This window comes from Megalobrama amblycephala, linkage group LG4, assembly GCF_018812025.1.
Source record: "Megalobrama amblycephala isolate DHTTF-2021 linkage group LG4, ASM1881202v1, whole genome shotgun sequence".
NCBI classification, from domain to species: Eukaryota; Metazoa; Chordata; class Actinopteri; order Cypriniformes; family Xenocyprididae; genus Megalobrama; species Megalobrama amblycephala.
In genome coordinates, this window is record NC_063047.1 from 8,751,786 (window position 1) to 8,776,781 (window position 24,996).

At 36.0% G+C, this 24,996-nt stretch overlaps 1 protein-coding gene across 3 annotated transcripts in view; it reads left to right on the forward strand.

Annotated features, from left to right (window-relative positions):
• The window catches only part of zmat4a (zinc finger, matrin-type 4a), a 112,850-nt gene that overhangs the window by 31,537 nt on the left and 56,317 nt on the right, over positions 1-24,996 (forward strand). For all 3 annotated transcript variants that reach the window (XM_048187260.1, XM_048187258.1, XM_048187259.1), the window contains exons 3-4: positions 8,136-8,225; positions 22,046-22,202. In XM_048187260.1, the coding sequence (XP_048043217.1) occupies positions 8,136-8,225; positions 22,046-22,202 (247 nt within the window). The remainder of the gene's footprint in view (positions 1-8,135; positions 8,226-22,045; positions 22,203-24,996) is intronic.

Consider the following 24,996-nt stretch of genomic DNA (forward strand, 5'->3'; position numbering starts at 1 on the left):
TGAATCCATTGTAAGCTGATATGACTGTTTTTTTTCCTCTCTGAGAACAAAGGCAGTCGTATAAAGCTATAATATAATATTTGTCAAGCCAACCTGATAACCTTTTATATTTATTTATTTACTCCAGAAAGGATAAATACACCATACATATTTTTCTGTTTATTCTCATTGTCAGGGCAGCGACTTCACAGGTTTGTTTCTGTCACTGATTATTTAGCAGTAAAGGCCAGACTAGCCATAACAGTGGGAGATTTACTGTTTGCAGTTTTGTCTGTAGTGTGCAACAGCTTCAGTGAGTTTTGGTCATATATTTAGATTAAGAGCAAACAAATGAATTTTATTTTAAATTGAGGATTATTGTGGCCTAATATATGATCATATGAATTGTCATTTTTAATGAATATTAGGGCTGTCACATTTGCCCAGTTTTAAAAAATTCTCGATTGCAATTTGCCCATGTCGATTTGGCAAGTGGGAAGTGGCGCATTTCATGGACGAGAATTCATGAACTGCATTATTAGACCTTTTTCAACGGCTGCACAATATTAACCATTTAAAAATCATAAAATAGCATAGTGCTATTGTGAAATCACAAAGCCTGCGATTCAGTTAAATAACGCTGTGTGTTTCATGGTAAAGCATGACACTTTAATTATTTACATGAGTGCAGGTTACCTGTTTCTCAGAGCTGCTCCGTTCACAGTAAATAATGATGCTTCACAAAAACTAAGTCTCTGCATGTGCTGTGTTTGGGGTTCCAATAACGTGCATTTGGGAACCCATAAAGTCTGACACGTTTTGTGTTTCATGCGAAGAGTTAGACTGTTATCAATTAAATGCTTGGAGTGCATCTTAGCAGCTCAGCTAGCAAACTCTTTGCATATGCTGCGTTGGGTTTCTTATAACTTTCAACTGGGTACGAAACGTGCACTGTTTCATCAGATTTGTGATGTAAATCATTCATAAACCTAAGCCAACACAGAAGAATACATCAATATGTTTCTAAATATGCGAACTGTTGTTCATCACAATTTCAAAACAAAATTGATGTCCACATATTCTTGTTCAAAAAATTGCAGTAACTGTAGCATTTCTATCGTAAAGTAGTGGCCAAATATTAAAGATTAAGTGGACATTTGAATTAAATGTTGTTTGGCCAATATTAACAAGGTTTTGATCATGCTATAACGTGTAACAACAACAATCAGCAGGCTGTAACGGGGCTATTGTAACATCTCAGTACCATGAAACTCATTTTGCATGTTCTCTGTGGAGATCCCTCTCTGCATGCCAAAGGACAAGCTTCTAAATCATACTTGGTAAAGTTTTTCTACAAAGGGGGGGTACAGTTAACACTGCATTACAATTGCCCCCGACACCAGCAAAATAGTGTCCAACTTAGTAAGGACATCAAAATAGATTATTTTTTCCAATAATTTAAGAAAAGTGTTTTTGCCTCTCAATCTGGGGATCCATTTTACTGAGTAGGGCCTGTGCACTCTCTGTTCACAGCATGCCGAGGTTCAGACCAAGAATAACAGCAAGGGGAGTTAATTAATTGTTCTGGATAATGTGGATGTAGTGGATATTAAATAGTTTTAACTATATCCAAATTCTCTGGAGTTTATTGCGGTCATTGGTATTTATATGAAGATATTACATGTTGTTACAATTGCCCACATATGCTGTTACAATCGCCCCCGTATGTGGGGGCAGATGTAACATTTGACTTCTAATGTTTCAATCAATATTGTGATTCTAACATTGCTTGTAAAAACATTTGGTGACTGTTAACAAGTAAAACGCAGATACAAGTTACTGACATAAAAATTGTATCCAAATATTTCAAAGGTAAATTGTATGTTTTTTGAGTAATGACGACATGACCAAAATTTGTTACAATTGCCCCCGGCCTACATAAGTTTATTGTTTATATTATGTATATGTATTTTAATGATGCTGTTCAATAAAACCATATGATTACTTGTTTTTAATAGTTTATTTGAACCAATTATTATTGCATCATTGTTATTATACCTGTGTATTTTAAGTCATTTATTTAGTTGTATAATTATTGTTCACTTTGGTCTATTTTTTAACACACACACAAAATCAGATTACTTGATTAATCTGCAAAATAATCGACTGATTACTCAATTACCAAAATAATTGTTAGTGACATTGAGATTTGGCATTAAATTTACATTGTATTGAAGACACAAAGCACAATACATCCATTCAGGAAAGATGCTTTTAAATCTTCATGTCTTTTAAGCAGTGGATTTTAATGACAAAATTGAAGCCGTAGCATAATTCTTCATCGTCTGTACTGATGGCTTTTTTTTTTTTTTAGCTCTTAGAAGGAGGGAGGAGCGGCAAACAAATTGGAAGATGAAAGTGTTAATGGACAGAACAAAGGCTTGTGAAGCTCTGATGAAATATGGATGAGGGCCTGTCAAAAAAAACATGAAAACATATCATGTGAAGAGTCCTTGGGTCTAACAGAAAGTCTTTCATACCCAAGACAAAGACTGATTGCTAATGAACTCACTTTTCCACACTTTAATCCCCTATTAGATTCACCATGCACCACGTTTTCAGAATGTCAAGTTATGTCTTACTGTTTGATGCTCAGGATTTTTTATTATAATTAATGTGACACAAAAAATAAGAAGCACTAATAGCCTGTCCTAGTTTTTTCGTTCTTTCTCTTTTTCTCTCCGTTGTAATCTACAGAGGTGCTGTACGGTGTATGGTGCAGATGCCAGATGCAAGGAAGTTTTGGCTTGAATATGAAATCCCACTCAGTTTTCTGGCATTATGTCTTCCTGCTCCCAAAACTCTGGGTCTGAACATGTTATAATGACTAAGCACCTAGAGGCCAAATAGTGAAGATGTGTATAGTGCTTTGGAACAGAATATGTAGTGGAACTGTGGAATCTTGTTTATTTGACGCAGATGAGTAATTACATTTATAGCTGTAAATAAATTTTTTTAGCACCATCTGTTGGATTTTTTTCAACTTAACACATCTTATGTCTTGGTATACCTTTAGAACTGGAACTGGAAAATGGTGTAAATTTATTGGTATTTTCAGGGCCAGATTTACCTCATATTTTGACAGACAAAATACATTTTTTGCAAACAAGCAGAGACGGTCCAACTGCGTGCTGAACTTCTTTCAAGATTGAGTCAAGGTGGTGTTGTGAGGTTTGAGCGATAGTTTGAGGAGCCAATGGAGTTACGATGCTTAGTCACAAGCTCATTTAAATAGTTTTCATTGGTTAAATATTTGCAAACCCCACAGACAGATGTAAAGGGTGACCAATCATAAAGATTTATGAAAGAAAAATGATAAAGGAGATAAAAAACGTTTCTGCCCGACAGTGACAATATGTTACATTTTATTAATATATAAAGTAACTGTCTTAGAGTTTTTATTTGAGTGGCTGAATTTTATTTTATTTTATTTTATTTTACTTTGAACTGTATTTCATAGAAATATGCATAATCATTACCCCCTATGGTTACTTACTAGGAGTCAAAACTCTAGCTATCCATGCAGTAAATCAGTATTGACAAAACCACCGAATAACATAAGAACAGCTCGCAGCATGAGCAGGATTTAATGTGTTGAATAAATTAGGCTTTTCCTTATAAACCATTTTTCCTTTGAATTACATTGTCAGATTGAAAAACTATTAGACAAAATTCAACTCGGTGCTCGGTTGCCATCGGGGTTCTTCTAAAATGTGTCTCAGTGTGGAAGTGAACTATCTATGTGCCGCCAAACAGTCTTTCACTTGTTTTAATTTGTGTGTCCTTTTGGCATGCATGCTGTTGTTATCTCTAAAGGGGGCAGAGTCTGCTTTTCCTTGATGAATCCATCATAAAGCCCTCTATGAAAAGGAGCATATTCTCCAACAACTACACTACTTGTTTAAAAAGGTAAATTAGAATGAGAATAAGAAACTGCAGCATCATCTCTATATATGTTTGAGGTAAGAAAGATAAGATGATGTTGTAGGTAAAACCGAGTCCGATTCAGGTGAATAAACTTGGATGCGGTGCATGGAACAGGAATCCTGCCCTCAGTATTGACAGGGTCATCTACACTTTAACTCAGTTTTGATATGAAAACAAAGTAAACCCTGAAGGAGACACGTCTCAGCAAACCGTCCTTTACCAGTGGAGTGTGGGTCCTTTTACAGTAATGAATCTTGAAAGCTTTCTCTATTTGCCATTTATTTTTCCCCTGTGCTTACCCATGAGTAGAGCTTGATGTTTTCCTCTGGCCAAATGACAGTGGGGTTTGGAACATCATGTGCTTTTGTGCTTAGAGCTAAATCGCGGCTCTCTAAATCTATTGCTGTGACAGTTCAACCCCAATCTGAGTTTACTTCACTCTTTGAGACTAGTTTAGTCTACTTCCATGTAATTACCTTACCCAAGACTCCCATAAGGACTGGACTCAAAAGTACTTAACAGTATACTTCAGGTCAGATTAGTCCACAAGTGTCATTTCTTCAAATGCAACCTCACTATTTGTTGCTGAAGAGTGTGGCTGTGGATCTGATGATTTCTTTGGTTTTAATGCAGATAATCTCAAACATGATAAATGAGAATACACAAACACACATATATAATATGTACAGTATGTATGTAAATTTATAAAAAATACAGTTTTTATTGTGAATTATTATCATTATTGTTATTATTAATGTTAGTTTTTTTTTTCATTTTTAGTTTAAAGGTGCCCTAGAACTAGTTTTTACAAGATGTAATATAAGTCTAAGGTGTCCACTGAATGTGTCTGTGAAGTTTCAGCTCAAAATACCCCATAGATTTTTTTTTAAACTGCCTATTTTGGGGCATCATTAACTATGCACCGATTAAGGCTGCGGCCCCTTTAAAAAGTGCGCTCCCTGCCCCCCGAGCTCTTGACCATAATACAGTGCATTTACAAAGTTCACAAAGCTAATATAACCCTCAAATGGATCTTTACAAGATGTTCGTCATGCATACTGCATGTATGCGTCAGATCATGTGAGTATAGTATTTATTTGGATGTTTACATTTGATTCTAAATGAGTTTGAGGCTGTGCTTCGTGGCTAAAGCTAACATTACACACTGTTGGAGAGATTTATAAAGAATGAAGTTGTGTTTATGAATTATACAGACTGCAAGTGTTTAAAAATGAAAATAGCGACGGCTCTCTTGTCTCCGTGAATACAGTAAGAAACAATGGTAACTTTAACCACATTTAACAGTACATTAGCAACATGCTAATGAAACATTTATAAAGACAATTTACAAATGTCACTAAAAATATCATGTTATCATTTATCATGTCAGTTATTATGGCTCCATCTGCCATTTTTCACTATTGTTCTTGCTTGCTTACCTAGTCTGTTGATTCAGCTGTGCACAGATCCAGACGTTAATACTGCCTGCCCTTGTCTAATGCCTTGAACATGGGCTGGCATATGCAAATATTGGGGGCGTACATATTAATGATCCCGACTGTTATGTAACTGTCGGTGTTATGTTGAGATTCGCCTGTTCTTCAGAGGTCTTTTAAACAAATGAGATTTACACAAGAAGGAGGAAACAATGGAGTTTGAGACTCACTGTATGTCATTTCCATGTACTGAACTCTTGTTATTCAACTATGCCAAGGTAAATTCTATTTTTGATTCTAGGGCACCTTTAATATTTTAACATATTTTAACTCCAGTCCTCAGTGTCACATGATCTTTCAGAAATCATTCTAATATGCTGATTTGGTGCTTAAGAAATACTTCTTTATTCCTCCTTTTCTTTTTTCCTTTCTTTCTTATACCTTTCTTTATCCTTGAATGCAATTTTTTCTTTCCATCTCATATTTGCAAAGATCAGCTTTGAATTTGCTCTCATAACATTTGTGTTTCTTCACCAAACGTTTGCTTTTACTCACAGGGAACATGAAAGTTTTAAACGTTAAAAGCAACGTTTGTAGGGGAATGCACAACTTTTGCGAGCAAAATATACACTATATTGCCAAAAGTATTGTGTCACCCATCCAAATAATTGAATTCAGGTTTTCCAATCATGGCCCCTGGTGTTTAAAATCAAGCACCTAGGCATGCAGACTGCTTCTACAAACATTTGAGAAAGAATGGGTCACTCTCAGGAGCTCAGTAAATTCAAGCGTGGTACCGTGATAGGTTGCCACCTGTGCAATAAGTCCATTCATGAAATTTCCTCACTAATAAATATTCCATGGTCAACTGTTAGTGGTATCATAACAAAGTGGAAGCAATTGGGAACAACAGCAACTCAGTCATGAAGTGGTACGCCACGTAAAAGACATTTTGGACAATTTCATGCTCCCAACTTTGTGGGAACAGTTTGGGGATGACCCCTTTCTGTTCCAACATGACTGCGCACCAGTGCACAAAGTGCATAAAGACATGGATGAGCGAGTTTGGTGTGGAGGAACTTGACTGGCCTGCACAGAGTCCTGTCCTCAACCCGGCAGAACACCTTTGGGATGAATTAGAGCGGAGACTGTGAGCCAGGCCTTCTCGCCAACATCACTGCCTGACCTCACAAATGCGCTTCAAGAAGAATGGTCAAATATTCCCATAAACACACTCCTAAACCTTGTGGAAAGCCTTCTCAGAAGAGTTGAAGCTGTAATAGCTGCAAAGGGTGGGCCAACTCCATAATAAACCCTATGGATTAAGAATGGGATGTCATTAAAGTTCATGTGCACGTAAAGGCAGGCGTGCCAAAACTTTTGGCAATATAGTGTATTTATTCATCCCATCTCATATTTTTTCCATCACCATGTCACTTTAGGGGCTCTGTAGAAAACATTTATGCCTTTCAGGATTCTCTGATAAATAGAAAGCTGAAAAGAAAAGCTCTTATTTGAAATATAATTATTATTATTATTTTTTGTAACATTGTAAATTTCTTTACTGTCACTTTTGATCAATACAAAGCATCCTTGCTGAATAAAAGAAAACAGAGCACACACACGCACGCACGCACGCACGCACGCACACACACACACACACACACACACACACACACACACACATATATATATATGCTATATCATTGATTTTTTTTTTAAAAGGGTTTTTTCCCAAAAAAAATCAATTGATAGCACCTGACTATTAAACACTGACAGGCAAAAGTGTATACAGACAAAATTGTATATTTATTGTTTGCTGGTGTTATGGGAAACTGAGAGGAAATTATGGATAGAATTGTTGTAGAAGAGGTTGAAGAGAAATATGTATGTTTGTATTTGCACACTCTCCAGGTGCTGAAGCAGTATCATTCTCAATAACTCTGAGTTCCATCTGTCTCTTCCGATCTCTCCATGTCTTTTTTCATATTTACTCTCTTGAGGGGAGAAATAGGAAAACTGGGCTAATAAGACTCTCATGCAATCTTCAAACACAAGGTGACATATATTTTTAACCACATTCATCTGTGATCAGTCAGATCTGTTTCGTCCAGGTCCATGTGTCATTTTTTTTAAGTCTAAGAAAAGCAGACAGGTAATCTTTTACTTCTTTAAGAGGAAATGAGTGGCTTTCAATTCAGATTATTCCAGTGCCACTCTCTGTCCTTCATTTCCACACTTTGCCTCTTGCCTTTTGTGTTGAGGATGAAGTTCAATTACCCTCTTGTCAAACAACATCATTTTCAGGTAAACTGAGCAGTGAATTGATTTGGCCCACTCTCTGAAAGCTGTGCTGTCAAACCCAAGTAATTGATGGGTTTGTGATTTGTGGCTCCACACTCACTTAACGCCAACCACAGTAATTATTTATTGGCCAGTGCATAAGATGGGCTCTGCCAATAGCTTCTCACTCAGTCTCTGCTCCAGTGCTCTCTTCTATGGTAATTTTTATACTTTTCTTCACAATTCATACATTTTCTAGTCTGTCCAAGAAGTGTGAACTCAGATAGGTGACCTATGAAATATAAAAACTTATTAGGCTAATAAAGGCACAGATCTTTCACTTTTATTTAATACAGCCATGTCATTCTCTTACAATATTGTGATTGCAGAATAATCTGATTGTGTACAAAAATAATAAACACATTAAAACACACATTCCCTCTCTTTCAGAGCCGGAAACATGCAAACAAAGTGCGTCTGTATTACATGTTGCATCCAGTAGATGGGGGATGTCCAGCTAAGAAGCTTAGAACAGATGATGTGAGTATTTGATCCTATTCTTTTTTCTTTCTTTTTTTTTTTAATGAGCATTTCCAGCCATTGCTTTCCACAGCCAACCAGTAATGTGCTTCATAAACCCCAACCATTAAAAAAAACCACTTCATTTTGTGCACACATTCAAACATTTAATTTAATAGACTCAAACTTTGAAATCAAAGTAAATAAATTTGAATTACAGTGAAGCACACTGCATCTGTGGACCGTTTGACTGCTATTAAAGGTGGGGTAAGCGATATTTCAAAAACGCTGTTGGACATTGTTGATATTTGAAGTCAACCCAAACAAACACACCCCTCTCTTCATTGCTTCGCCTCCAAAACTCACCCTCCAATCCTAACCACCCTGCTCCGAGTCGGTCTTGAACACCGATCGCTGCTGGCAGGTGAGTCGAGTGCTCTAACAGTGACACTAAACACTGCATTCTCTAGCGGTCGTCAGTTTGCAGTGGTTTACCTGCACAACTCTCATTATCTGGCCACTGTTACACACGCAACGCGAGAGTGGATGTCTGTTTATCACAGCTGACACACAACAAAATAATGCTTCAAGAAAAATAAAGAGCAGATGATGCCCAAATGACAAGGAAGCACAAAAAAATGAACGTACAGTACACGAGAGTAAACACACAAAAGAGTGGAGGTGATTTTGACCAGCAGATTTGGCAAGTTATGTTCAAGAAACAAATAAAACAAGTTCAATTCAAGTCTAACTCAACTCTGAACTTCAGCCATTTTCGGGGATGAGTCTCGCTGAGATGATAGTCAGTCTGCTGTTTTTCTCCCAGTAAGACAAAGCAAGCTTCTGCTTTATTACCATGTTTGATAGGCTATTTACACAACAAGAGGGGTTCACAAGCATAAGGTTGTGTGAATGTTGCTGGGATCAGCCTTTTTGCACACTCTGCTGTGTAGAGAAAGTCTATGATTCCTGTGGTTTTTGCAGATGTTACATGTTCTTCAGACTGCCTCCAAACAAATCGACAAAGCTCTCACCACAGGAGGCCAAATGCACATCTAAATGTTTATGTGAGAGTCAGAGATTGCAAAATCTCATAGCCACCGGCTATGGGATGCAGTTAGAATTAAATGATATTGAACGCTGTATACTGTATGCTTTATTGATATTCCTATACGGCCATAGTAATTGTATACATCATTAGACAAGGTATTGAAGTGAAGACACTGGCAGAGAACTGCACTTACTCACAGCAGTAATGAAGGTGATTAGTATACGATTGTGTAGGGAACATCCAACTTCAGTGGCCAGATTTCAAAAGACCATGTGCTGCTTTTTCGACTGAACTTTAACACTTAGCTTGTATCAAATCAATAGTAATAACGAAAAGACATTCAAATAGTCATCGATCTATGTCATGTGTCAATAGGCTCTGCAGACAAACTAGACTTTGTGCAACTTGGACAGCAAATTTTAATGAGCCATTACCCACTGAAATATGGACATGTCTTGTCAATAAATACAAATCATAGGCCAAAACCTGACTTATTTTTTTTTTTTTGAGGGAAAAAATAGGCAGTTAAAAAATAAAAAATGACTACATTTAAGAGACTAAGTTAGAGCGTTGTCAGACCTGTAGATAATATTTTAAGATGAGGAGGCTCTTTAGTTTTGAACTGCGATAATTAATGTGTTCACCCGCAGAATAAGACATTGCTGCTTTTTATGTAACACATTTTCCATAATGAATTATGATATAGCTTGGTTTGTTGGATCATTGGGTTGGATTTCTCTCTCTCACCACAAGCGAACTGTCCAGAGGTCGTTTTTAATCAGGGCAAGACCACCTTGTTCAGCTGATCTCGTACTGATTATTTTGGTGCGAATTCGAGCGTGATTGCTGGTGTACTGTATGCCCAAACAAAACTGAGCTAAGAAAGAAAATTCTCCAGGTTACAAAAGCAATGAGCCAGGTGTGAAACCCACCCTTTCGTTTTGTTTTTTCAAACAAATCATATGTGACCCGAGCTGGCAAAATGAGTCAGAATGCACACGGGCTAATTACGAGGTACAGGCAAAACGAGTCAAAAATATCGATTTTGGTCGAATTTGAGGTTTTCACAAAAATGAGTTCATTAATCCCTCATCTAGTGATCCAATTGCTTCAAATAGCATTTATAACATCTAAAGGTATAACATCTAAAAGTATCTTTATTTGTATGTTTGTTTGGTCCCACTTTATATTAAGTGGCCTTAACTACTATGTACTTACATCAAAAAATAAGTACAATGTACTTATTGGGTTCATACTGAATTGCAAAACACTTTTGCTGATATTGAGGTGGATATGGGTAAGGTTAGGGAAAGCTTTGGTGGTATGGGTAGGTTTAAGGGTTGGTGTATAGTGTAAGGGATGGGTCAACAGTGTAATTATGAATGTAATTACAGAAATTAATTACAGATGTAATTACATGCAGGTGTTTTTAATATATAAGTACAATGTAAAAACATGTATGTACACAATAAGTGCATTGTATCAAATGATTAATTAAAATGTAAGTACATAGTAGTTAAGGCCACTTAATATAAAGTGGGTCCGTTTGTTTTTTTTGTTTTTTGTTTTTGAGAGGAGTACCTTTCCTTTGTCCATTAAAAAATGCCGTTTTTCTCTGCTTGCTTAACCACTCGTGCTTCCCCTCTGCAACGTCCTCATTAGTGCAAGTTTGGTATCGTTTTAAAGCACAACATTCCAACTTTGTGAATATTCATAGCGAATTTTTGATGGCCCGAGTTTGAAACGATTAAGTGTGATTTTCAAACTCATGCTGATGTAAACAAATCGATCTTACTCACGCTCACTGACAGATCAGAAGCACACAAAGACGCCTCAGACAGCGCGCGATCCCGATTTATATAAACAGAATTACAGTACTTCAAAATACTTCAAAATTTTAAAATGAATATATATATATATATATATATATATATATATATATATATATATATATATATATATATATATATATATATATATATATATATATATATATATATATATATATATATATATATATATATTCCTATAGATATTTGGTTTTGACTAGGTGTGTGCCATCAGGTGTTATTACCAGGGATTTTAAGATATGGTTGCTAAGCATTTTGTTTTGGAATCTTCAGAAAACTTTAACTTGATTTTTTTTTCTCAAAATTGACTATGGACTTCAAACAGGTGTAGCTCAGTCATTTTTTGTCGGATTCCAACAAATCATACATACTTTTAAAGGGTTTTTCATAGAGGTTGTAACAATAGCTCTTTTTTTGAAGATTTGCTCATTGTGACTCATTTTGCCAGCACGGGTCACATATGACTCCAGAAGACTTGAAATATACTGTAGCATGTGAGTCATATAAACCACTTTTATGATACGTTTACATTTTTTTTTTTTTGTGGGGAGAGGGGGTGAGTGAACTGTTAATTTAAGCCTTAGTTTGAGTTAATTAACTTACCCTAAACATTACATTTTTTCCCCACTTAAATATTGAGTTAATCCTCTTACACTCTCTTATCACTTATCAGTTAATGTACTTCTGAAAATCAATATAAAAATAGTGCAAGATGTGGAATTTTTTTGTGATTACCTTTTCCCTGTCATTAACCTAAAAACGTGAAAACTCAGGATTCGGAAGGCGTTCAGTCAAAATCAGCACTTTTCACAGTGGGACTGAGGGAGTAGAGTGGAACTGAAAGCAATTATTTTTCCACTACATTGCCCTTTCTGATATTTATAGATCAATGAACTTTACATGGCTACTGTTGTGTTTATGCTGCTCTCAGATATTGTTGTAATGTTTTTGACTCTGCGGCAAGAAAAAAATTGTGAAAGTTTTGTGCCAGCAGTTTTACTTGTTCAGAAAAGGCTTAGATCTAGTGATTTTCTTCATCTCATCATTACAATGATGTGTAAACATGTTTTTCCCCCCAACACGCAAGAACTTTTCTACAGTTTAAATGTTAATGGTAATGTTGAAATGTTAATAATTAACTTAATTTAATTATATTGTCAACCAGTCCAAATGTACCTGTCAGTCATTTGCATTTTCTTTAGGTTGTTTTTTTTTCCCTCCCCTCTCTTTTCTCAGAGCATAGGATTGTGTGAAAGTAAACTGGTCCTTGACCAGTGTGGAGAAGCAAATTCCACCTGCATTAAGAGTCACTGAGCAGCCAAGTTCTAACAAGCTGTCCTTTGCTCTCTCAACACCTAATAAAGCGGCAGCAGATCGTACAGGGGATCACTGACCACATCCATCTGCTTAACACAAATCAGCTGTCGGCAGCAGCTACTAATAGCTACATGGTCCCCTAAGGACACTTTAAAAATCACTCCCCAAGTCTCTAGCACTGTAACTCTATGCAGGGGCTGTGGTGGAGGATACAATTAGCAGCCTGGGACAACTTCTGCACTGATCGAATAGCCCATTGGATACTTACTCCTGTTTAATTAGCGGTGATTAAATCAACCCCTGCTGGGGCTCGAGTTTCCTGGGGAGAGGAGGCAGACGAAGTGCATGTGGAGGACCAGAAAGAAAGTAGAGCAGTAGAAGAAAGTGAGCTGGAACTCAAGCTTGGATCTACAGCTTTTGTTCTAGTTTTAGTTTCTCTCAGTTAATGACATATCAGTGACTGTGTGTGGAATGTCCAGACAGCATGAGACTGATATAGCCGTTTAGTTTCCTATTTACATTTACATTTGAGTTTACATTTATTCTTATGCCGTTTGTGTATTGGCAGAACTCAGGGTTCAGGAATGCATGTCAGGTTTCCACATGCATCAATAATCACAATGTGTAAGTTATAAAAACACTGAATAACAGAATTATGTTTTTACTGCATTAATGAGTACCTATGTGCACAGATAAAACTTGGCTTTGTTTGCTGCATTCAGACATTTATACTTGTTGTAAATTATGTAATGTCAGTAGTTATCATTTCTGATCAGTGTGTTTAGTATTATTTATTATTTATTAATATTTTGATTTATCTCCAAGTTTTGTATTTTCAGTTTTCATTTTAATTTTAGTTTTGATTAGTTTTAGTAATTTTGTGATGTGCTTTTGTCATTTTTTTTATTAGTTTTTTATTTAATATTTCTGTTTAGCTTTAATTTAATTTTAGTACTTCAAATTAAACTTATTTCTGTTAGTTGCCAATGCATAATGTCTAATTTTCCTTTAAGTTTGCATCTTTTATTTTATTTTAACAAAAAGGATTCTTAATAGTTTTAGTTAAACAACACACTTTCTGATTTGACTCACTTGCCATAGTTTTAGGCAAGAGTTTTGTTGAAAATCCAGGAATGGCTATTTTATTTTGAGAAACCCTGCTCTATCCATTTATGTCAAGACGTATCGAATACTATTTCCTGGTCCAAGCCTCTACTCTGTTTAAACAGCCACTTGAGCACTATTCATTTAGCGCAACTTTAAGCTAAACTTTTACAAACTTGCATTGTACATCACCAGGGCAGGAGGATGGGCTTGAGATTATGTTTGGGGCCCTAACTACACTACAAATGACCTCAACAAGAACATCATGGAGTAGCACAAAATACAAAATATGTTTTGAGGTTCCTAGCAATTATTATGCAACATAGCCTAGTTTAGAGGTAATATTAAATGGTCATTATAATACAATAAAATACAGGATGTACTCTTTGTTGAGAGAAGATCAAAACCCTGAAATAACACTTAATGCAATAAAGCCAGAGATGAACACTATTTTTAAATTTATTGTAAAATCTGTGTCCTCTTATGTCAGATTCTTAAATTTAATCAATAAATTCAATCAGAATAAAAAGTCACTTTATGGCTATTACCAAACAAATGAAATCGGTATTAATGAAATCCATCTTTGGATTTATACATACGATTTAATGCAGCTCGGACGGGGTGTGAATGGATTTACACAGCAATTATAATTGCATAAATTATGTTAAGAGACTTATGTTTTAAATATAACATTTTTAATGTAGAAATATTAAATGATTGAAAAACATTTAATAATAGGCTATATAATATGAAAATAAAACCGTCAGTAGGTCGCTGTCTTAATGAGTGAGTTGAATCATTCATTCAGTCTAGTTGTTTAAAATGCTAAAACTTGCAAATGACTGTATTTATGAATGAGTAGCCTAATTGAATCATTTACTCATCTGATTCATTCAAATACGCAAACACAGTGTTGCTCGGAGGCGCATCAATTCCGATGTTTGTTGTATTTTCTTTGACGGAGCAAAAACAGAATGTGTGCTCTTAAAATCATATAATTTAGTGGAAAATGAATATAAATTATCATTCTCTGCAAATAAATGAGGCTTAAACATATGAGAATTTATCAATATTTTTCTAAATGTGCACTCTTTTCGGCTAAAATCCTTAATGGAACTGTTTAAAGTAGCCATCTCATCACAAATAAATGGAAGCAGACACGATTCAATACATGTGTCCTTCTATGTGAAATGACGAATACCAGTTTACGCTGTTTGATTATGGCTTCGAAGCTCACAGTCGGAAGTTATTAGCCTTGACTGGCCCATTTATAGCCATTGCTCACACTTACCCGACAGTGGAAATGCAGTTAATAATTTCTGACTTGCATATAACAGATCAAATCAAACATAAACGGATAAAGCCCTATTGGGCGGGGTCCATGGGCTGCAGCCCAGTCAAGCCCAATGGTAAGTCCCTGCCATGTACATTACAGTTTCTGGGCTCACAGTGTTTTATATTTTGATATTTTTCTAATATTTTAATAATTAAGATTTAGAAGATAAGTCACTGTCTGGCCAAATGAGATTTCGCTATGAAGATAAAGGTTAGGATCATGATTTTTCTGTAGTACTACAGCACACCGTTACTGTTTATTGTTTGCTTTTTTCGGATCTGACATCAGACTTTACAAGCAGATACTGATGTCCTGCTGAGCTTACACATGACGTGAATGAAAATGTAACTTGTACATCAGTTTTCTAGTATCTTGGCATGGTATTTAAACTTTAACCTTGTCAGAGCCACAGGCTAGTCTTGACACGCTGATGTACAGGACACAAGTTTGAACCTGAACCTTAAGGGATAAATTTGTAAGAAATAAATATATTTATGGCCTTACAAGATAAGTGTCTCAAATACGGGGATGGTTTTATACAGTGATTTTAAGTATCTGTTGGATCCTGACTGATGCGATGTGAACTGACAGCACTGCTTGCCATGGTTGGCATAGCATCCGGTTCTCATGGAGACGCAGACCAGACTGAGTCATGGGTTCTCTGACCTTTTTTTGTGTTCTGTCTGAAAGTGAACACTCTTCCATTTTTGCTGGAAGAAATTTGTAGTAAATGATAAGAAATATAAGTGAATAATCATTATAGTGAATATTTCTTCTCCAGTTAAAAGCACATTGTTCTTGTAGCATTTGGTTTTGAGGATTCTGAAAGTGTGAAGGAATAGCTTCACAGCTGTAGAACAATATATACTGTGTAAACAGAATTAAACCTCAAAAGGTTTAACACTAAAGCAATCTCTATGAAGCCCCCAGAGCGCTTTCACCAGCAACTACTGCCTGTGAGCCTCAGACGCAATTGCTGAACTTAGGTCTTTCATTGTTCAGTTTTTTTTTTTTTTTCTTAGAGGCATTCAGGCTTAAGCATCAGATCAAAACACCTAAAAAAAACAAACAAACAAACAAACAAACAAATATACTGTAGCTTTTGAAAGAAAGGTGTGAAAGGTAAAAGCATCTTTGCATTTTGTTTTGAAGGTGTATTGCTGTTTTTATGTTGGCACTATGTATATTTAAAATGTAATGTGATGTATATTATTTTTGACATTGTTACCAATACATCATTACTCTCAAGCCAAATTATTTGAGGCAGTTTTATATTTGATATATTTATACATTTATTATATAATATTATATATGTAGGCTACTATTTGTTATATACAGATGTCATATTTGTACATAAAAATATAACAAAGTTTAGTTTATATTTGTATATACATATACTTTCCTTCTGGGACTCACTGATCCTCTGTGTACATTATCATATCTCTTTATCTCTTCTTGATATTTGGACAGCAATTACAAATTCAACATCTCTTTCCCACAGGCTGGTTCTGCTGTTCCAATCAGATGGTTATCGGCTTCCTGATTATTCCATCACAGCCCTGATGAACCCTGTCAGACTCTTAACAGTTCTGTCTCTGCTTAGTTGGGCAATAGGCATTCATTTGTCACTTTGAATTGACTTTATATGATACTGCAGAGATATGCAAAATGCAGAAATGTGTGCCTATTGCACAAATGAAGCACTAACAAACTTATTTCCACTTTTAAACTCTGAACTTTTGAGTTTATGATCTCAAAGTTTGAGCTATATGATCTCAATATGATCTTTGACATACAGTAAGTAAATGGAGTTACTGTAGCATGTGGGCAACAGCAAAATGAACATAATGGAAAGGGGTTACTAAGATCTGCACAGGAACCAACATAATGTGCATCCACTGGAGGAAAGGCAACAGTGTAGTCAGGTTATGCCTAGTTTGATTTTATTCTCAGCAGTTGTCAGAAATGAGTGAACGACAGCATGAAGTACAAGTGAAGTTCATTTAAGAGTATGAAATCATACTATACTCAGGGCTCTACACTGCGACCATTTCAGTCTGAAATTTTCACAACTGAAAAAATATTTAGGTGCATTGGTGCAGCTTTTTTTTTTTTGTAATGTCAATACAGTGAATTGAATCGAAACCTCGTATTGCTTTCTAAATAATTATACTGATTATCATATACATGAAGAAAACTGATTTTGTTGTCAACCTATAGAGCCTCTAAAGGGACATGGTGGAGGGGTGCTAATTCTGTGCATACCCTGAGATAAAATCCTGCACCCCTGGCTGTTTGAAGCATTTTAAATACTGTTCAGTAGCGCAGCTGCTTTATTTACAGGGTTTCCGGGATAACCGCTGTAATTCTGCTCTTCCATCAGTGCTCTCTGCTGTCAGAGAGTGAACGTGCACTTTCATCCAGTCTCCTTCACTCATTCCGCCATATGCTTCTCGTGCACATTGGGCTTGTTTACATCTTTGACGCAGAATACAGCGGTTTTATGCATTTTATATGGTTGATGGGGAAAGTATTCTTAAAATGTATTATTAAAATTTGAATAATTCATAATAAATAATTATTCACGATATTAAAATATTCTCTCCTTTTCCAATGTAATATGTAGGGACAACAATAAGTAAGTCATATGCTTGTTGATTCCCCTGAAGAATGTTCCGCTGATGAATCCCGATCAGCCCGAGACTGCAACAGTGGTTCAACCAATGGCATGCGTTTTGTCTGAACAATGGTGATTCTTGTGGCATTAAAAACACATTACACCTTAAACCTTTAACATTGAGATTTTATAGTGTTAAAAAAAGTAAACTTATACTTTCTTTGCTAATGCCTTAGCATTTAGTGAATTTACACTTTTACAAATTTTCATTAAAAAAAATGTACAAAGAAGGGAAGGTAGCGTGACAATGGAACTTGTAACAGTCTTCTGAAGATGCAAACCTTTAATACCCTGATTATTTTCTTAGCTATTGAAGTTGCACTAATATTATTATGATAGTAAAGCTCTGTGGAAGACACTGTTTTGTGTTAATAGAAATGTGCATTTTACTGCTTTCAGATAAAAAAGATTATTTTATTGCGTGAATGAAATGGACACATCCGTTTTGCTGAGAAGAAATGCGTCTTTCTAAGTGACAGGCTGTGAATTGCTGTGTAGACGTATATCCAGATATGTAATTATCTTCAGCTTTGCACATGGCTTTAGAATAAGTGAGCCGCACATATCTGACGATTCACATTGGATATTAAATCTGGAGGGATACAGCTGAGTCAGGGGTTTTCTGTTGCATTTTCCTATAGAAGATTCCTGGATGTCATTTTTCTGTTCAACATACCATCAATTTTGTTCATGCACACATATATTTGTGGATTTTGCCTTTGACTCTGGATTTGATGCTTGGATATATGCATTTATTTTTCATTTATCTCAAAGTCAACATTCATTTTTAACATGACACAGTTTGCTTCCATAAATTGATGTATTTCCAAGTGAAACAGGACAGCCAACATGAAATTGTGTAATATAAGACTTGATTTTACCCTTTGGGAGTTGATGTGTTTCCTGCTCAGACAGAGTGAGTTTGTGTGTTGGCATGCTTTTGTGTAAGAATGCCTCCAATGCCTTCAATGCCAAAGCATTTTGGCTGTTAGGTCAAATTAGTATTATTGGCAGATAAAGAAAGATGATTCAGAGGAAGAAAATGTTATAATATTTTGTTAAAATTTTATTTTTTTTGTTAATAAAACCAGGAAAATGCTTTAAGAAAGTATGCTGACTCTGAGCATGAATTTTGTGGACAATCTTGTTGAAATTAACCATTTAAAAATAAATGTACTTAAAAGTCGTTTTCGTAAAGTCTTTATTAAGCATTTTTAATTGCGTATTAAAAGTTCAGTAAGCGATTTCTGAAGAACGCTGTTGAAAGTGGATCGGACTGAGCACCACAACACACTTGTAGCCAATCAGCAGTAGGGGGTGTGTCCACTCATGATGGGGGAGGAGAAAGAGGGAGATTTGAAGAAAGACTGTTGAAAGAGAGATGACTGAGACGTTACAAAAGAGAAAAGGTCAGAGGAATATCACTGGAAAAAGGAGGGTTATGATCAGGCAAGTGCTTTAGGACCCACGTTCATATTAGAAAAGCTTTCCAGCACTGGAGAGACCGAAGCAGGAAGGCCTGAAAACAGATATTGAGGTTGTGTTGTTTCTGCTCCATACGTGAGTAACGCTGGTTTTGAGTGTCATTGTTTGTCTGGTGTCATTGAGTGTCATTTTTTTGCAATGGATTATTTTGCATCGTTCCTGCTATGATAAAGAGACATCCACTCTTGCATTGTGCATTCATGCATTTTTCAACAATTTCAACAATGTTTCTCAGAAATCACTTACTGCACCTTTTTGAAGCATAAATTCAAACCTAATATTTTTCAAATGCCTAAAATTACCAGAGATTATTTTAGCAATTAAAATGCTTTTAACAAATGCTAATTTGCTATGCAGTGGTAATTTGCAGCATTGTGTGTATCAAAGTCATACTTTCAGAATGTCTAAAACAATCATACACAGTAATTTAACAATTAAACTACAGTATTTTGAGCCAATGCAAATTTGCAACATGGTGACTTTCCAACCTCTTTGAAGATGACAGTCATTAACACCTGTGTTCTTTATCAAATTTGCTTTGAATGTACTGTAGAGTCATTTTGTTTTGATTTTGCAAGTGATTTCATTTTGTATTACATGGTGAATGTCATTGCATTCAGAATGCCTTGGTCTTTGTGCTACACTGTACAAGTACTTGTGTGGGAGATTCTGCTTTTCAGAGCAGTTGAGATGTATATATGGATAAATGGATATACTGAATGTACAGTGCACATACCGGAGCACAGAGCAAGGTCATTTGGAAAAGTGCTGTTTTTGGATGTTTTGGATGTTTTCAGCTCCCTCCATTAGCACTGATGGTGCTTGGCTTCCATGATACTTTTAAACAGAGAGGACAATGCTTTTCTGCAGACTAACCTCAAGTCTAAGTTTGTACTTCCCTGCTACACAGTATGCAAAATCAGTTTAAATTAAGTAAACAATACTGACTTACAAAGGCAAAATGCAGTAACTACATGCACATTGGAACTGAGAAAAATAGCTTCAAAGATTTTTGATTGATGGTGAGCCTGTGAGCCTGGTTCTTTTCAAGTGAAACTGGAACCAAGAAAGTTGTTCCTCATGGTTAAATAATTACAGACGTAGAATGTCTGGTAATGTGTTTACAGTATACTGCATCTGCATGCATATAGAAAATACTCCTTTATACATATTCCTGTCTCATTCTTTCTTTTCACGTACTTCAGATTATCAAGTATACAGTTCTAAATGCAGTCTGTTCAGGAAGTTTAGGTGGATGTCTTTCCTGCTCAGACAGAGTGAGTTTGTGTGTTTGCATGCTTGTGTAAGAATGCCTCCAAGCACAACCTAAGCCTGTTTTCACTACACATGTGTCACACCAGTTTACCCTTCCTATAGTCCGAGGCTCCATGTGGCAATGGAACAAAATTGCTGGAAAATTTATGCAAATAATCTCCTTGTTTTATTCATAGAGCTGGAAACAGAGCTGTAGGGCAACCATTGTTTTTGATTACTATCAATATAAAGTCTCTCCCTGTAATTACAGTTAACAGCTACAACGCCTGTAAGGAACATCTAACAAGGTCAAAGACTAGCAAAGTTCACAATGGAAGCTTTAAAAAATTACAATATTTTAGGGAAAAGGAAGAGAAGAGAAGAGTATAGAGAATGTAGGAATGACACACACACACACACACACACACACACAAGACATCACATCAGGTTTGGTCTCAATTCTATTCTTGGAATGTTTGAGCCATTCCAGATACTAGTTGGGATATCCGTCAGAGGTGGAGGGCATAAGTTAGTTTTTGAAGTGATAAGGCATACACAATATATTGGTAGCGTATCAGTTATCATCTGATAATATAAATGTGTGTGTGTGTGTATGTATGAGTATATAAATAAGATTTTTTGTTTCACTTTTGAAAGAAGTCAGAAGTCCTTCAGAAATCATTTTGATTTGATGCTCAGTTATTATTGGTGCTTAATTATTAATATTGTTTTTGCTGCTCAATATTTATGTGGGAACTGTGATAATTTTTTCAAGCCTCTTTGATGACTAGAAAGTTTAAAAGAACAGCATTTATTTGAAATAGAAGTCTTTTGTATAATTTATTAATGTCTTTACTGTCACTTTTAAACAATTTAATGCAAATGATTAATAATAATAATAATAATAATAATAATATTTTAAAACCTACTTACCCCAAAATTTTAAATAGTAGTGTATCAATCAAATTTAATCAAAGCTGAATTTTCACCAGTCATTAGTCAGTCAGTGATCAGTCTAATAGAAATCAGTCTAATATGCTGATTGTTGCTCAATAAACTTTACTTTTTCTTAAATTATGTGTAATATTTAATCAATCTCAACATGAATATTCATTTTTTTATAGTGTATTTTATAATGTTGTAATGCCTGAAATTAGCATTTAAAAGCTTTATTTCTACTGTTTATGTATTTATTTATTTATTTTTGTAAAGAAAACTGTATAGAGTTTTAATATTTACTATTCAGTAATTGCTGACTTTTTGGTATAGGCCAGAAACAATGCATCCCTAAAAGTGAATTCTACTAGAGCTCCATCCCAAGCACATACTGATGAATGAATGTACCACTGGGAAAATGAACTCAGTCATGAAATGGCTTCACAGATTTCACATCTTCTATTTGCTGTAAAATGTGTAATAGATCTTACTGCAGGCAGTGGGTGAGGTCTTCAAGTTCTTCATGTGATTGTTCAATCAAACTGGCCCCATTACTGTAAAATCACCTCCATTTGCATCCCACCAAGAACCACATAAGCAATCCCAAAGTAGCCGAAACATTTGCCCCCTCCTGCTTTCATTCTTCACCCTGTTATATTTGCAGCACATTTACCCTCAAGTGTTGCTGGGGGGGGGGTTGACCTCCGGGGTAAGGAGGAGAAAAATCTGCTGCGAGAAATGTTGTACTAAGCTCTTGATTTCCTCTTTCAACCCCATGCCCATGCTCTTTCTGACCTTCTGACTGTTTTAAATGTGTCTGATGTGTTGCAGGGCAGTGAGGAGGGAGACGTGGATAAGAACAAGTGCTGTACGCTATGTAACATGTCCTTTACTTCAGCGGTGGTAGCGCAGTCTCATTACCAAGGCAAGATCCATGCTAAAAGGCTCAAACTTCTGCTGGGCGAACAGCCTACCATAACAGCCAAAGGTAAGTGTAATGCACTCACACACACATAGCACTTAAAAGTTCTTTGGGAGGGTGTTTATATGAGGAGATCAGTCGGAGAAGACTGCGTGTGGCTGGAGGATCAGAGCAGCCATTTGAAAGAGCCGGACACTCTCAGCCTTGCACTGCACATCAGTGCTCACCGCCTACTTGCCTACAGGGGTAATTGACCTAAAAATAAGGAGGAAGAGTGTATATGTGTCTGTCTGAGGCTTTATAAAAGGAGCTTTACGGAAGCAGCCAGCTGAAAGCAGTGTGCTTGAGAATACTGTCGTCACACTGTCTGCATATCTGTGTTTATGTCTGTGTGCATTCTTGCATTATGCTTCTATCATGCTGTGCATGTTAGGTTTGTGACCTGTTTATAGCACAATAGCAGTGTATGATTGTGCCGAGAATGAGCAGGAAACACTCGGGGATCAGTGGGCTCTCAGAAATCATCTGCCTGTAGGAGGACACACAAAGGAAATCCAGTACAGTAGAGAGAGGCTTCGTGTGTCATTTCGATTTCAGACAATGGAGAGAGAAACTACACTGGCTCTCAGTTCCGTTCAGCATCCATTACTCACCAGCTTTCCTATTGGCTGTGCCGCCAAATGCCCAGTGTGTTTATTAATTACACTCTTCAGTGGACAGCTGCGCCACATATGGCATAGTTAGGAGGCCCACCACATCACATCCAGTGTTTAGGATCAATTACACAATTCTAACGCTTGAGATGGAGCCACATCCTGTCCACTGTGTGAATCAAACTGATGTAATCTAATGGGCATACGAGGCAGACTGGTGGATAAAAACCACTGTGTATTCTCTGAGATACTTGATTCTGATTGGTCATTGCTGTTGTCAATAGCAACACAACTTCTGGGAAAATCTGACCACTCATTTGGGAAATCTTTGCACTGAATAAAAACTGACAGGTTGATTAGGACTCATGTGGTCTCAGAAATTTCATACCCATTTATTGGCTGTGCAGTTAGTGGAATTATTACTATTATTATTATTATTTTAATAATTGTAATTATTATAATTATTATCACCCCTGGATGGGTTCATTTTGCAATAATGACAGACTGATTGCAGATTTATCCATAACTTATCAACCCTAATGGCGCGTATTATTGTTTAATGGTCTCGTGTGCCGTGTTAATTTAAAATTTAGAGATTCCTTTTTTTCACAGTCTGATTTTGAATGCAAGGCTATGTGGCATATCTGGCTTAAAATGAATTGCCACTGTAGTCTAGTTTTTTCCTTTGCGCGCTCTCTCTCTGCTTGTTCCTCCCATGTTTCCTGTCACTGACTGATGCCATCATTAGCTGTGCCATCTGCGTCTGATGGCTAGAGACAGACGAGGCTTGTGTCCCACTCTGAGGGGATTGAGGAAGACCATCAATCCCTCTGACATGTGGCATACTGAGACAGACTAGCTCAGACCCAGCTTAACTGAGCAGAGAGGAGTTCTCTCCGTAACTCAGTAAGCTTTTCAGTGCCCTGACAATCTGGAGACAAACTGTAATCATGTTGCAGTGTTGCTTCAAAATTTGTTCACAGTAATCAAAAACTATATATAGTTCTAAACACAAGCGTGAAATTTTTAGAAATGTTATCTTGGTAACAGTTTACAATAAGGTTCGTTAGTTAACATGAACTAATAATGAACTGCACTTCTACAGCATTTATTAATTTTTGTTAATGTTAATTTCAACATTTACTAATACATTATTAAAATTGAGGGTTGTATTTGTTAACATTAATTAATGCACTGTGAAGTAACCTGAACAAACTATGAATAGCTATATTTTTATTAACTAATGTTAATGAAGATTAACAAATACAGTAACAAATGTATTGCTCATGGTTAGTTCATGTTAGTTAATACATTAACTAATGTATTACAAATTACAAATTAACCTTGTGAAGTTGTAAAGTGTTACCATAATCTTTGTATTCATGTTGTTTTAATTTCTGAAAAAGTTTAGACCATTTGCAATATAAATTTTGATTTAATTACTCTAAAAAGTAACTTTTATACTTGACTACTGTCAAGTATAAAGTAATAAAATATTTTCCATACACCTTGAGTACATATCTTAATCATTATAGTTCAGAATGTTTTCAAACCTACTTTTCAAAGGAAATTTTTATTACTCATTTCATTTGATCTGAACTAACCTGGCCTTAATAATCATAATAATCACCCACCTGATTCAGAACTGTCAAAGGTTAGCGAATGTTAACATGATTTATAATGTGATTGTTGCAAATACCTCTGTAAGGTAGGGCTGCACGATTTATCACGATTAAACCACACACGTTTTGGCAAAGGCTGCGATTATTTTATGCACAGCTTGTCAGAGCTGTACGGCTCTGTGATTAGTAATACTTCTCCATCTGAAAGCCAGAGGGTGCTCTTGCGCAGAAACTGCAAATATACCCTTCCGCAGAAGAAAATAACATGCGTCATATCACTGTATCTGAATAAATACTAATAGACACATAAATACTAATAAACACACGACTGCCTTATTCTGTGTAAGAAGCCACATCATCTCACAGAAGGATGCTCAACTGTCGTTATGAAGTGAGTTTGGAGTAAAAACATGTTATTAAATGTTGTCTTTTGTAGGACAAGATGTTAATAAATGCTTCTCATGTCTGGAAAGATGTCTGACGCGTGTTGCCTTTTAAAATGTACATCATAAGCGACTCAAACTCACAGTGCTTTCAGATGGTTTAGCATTTGGAGCCATACTTCATTGATGAGCTGCGCATAAA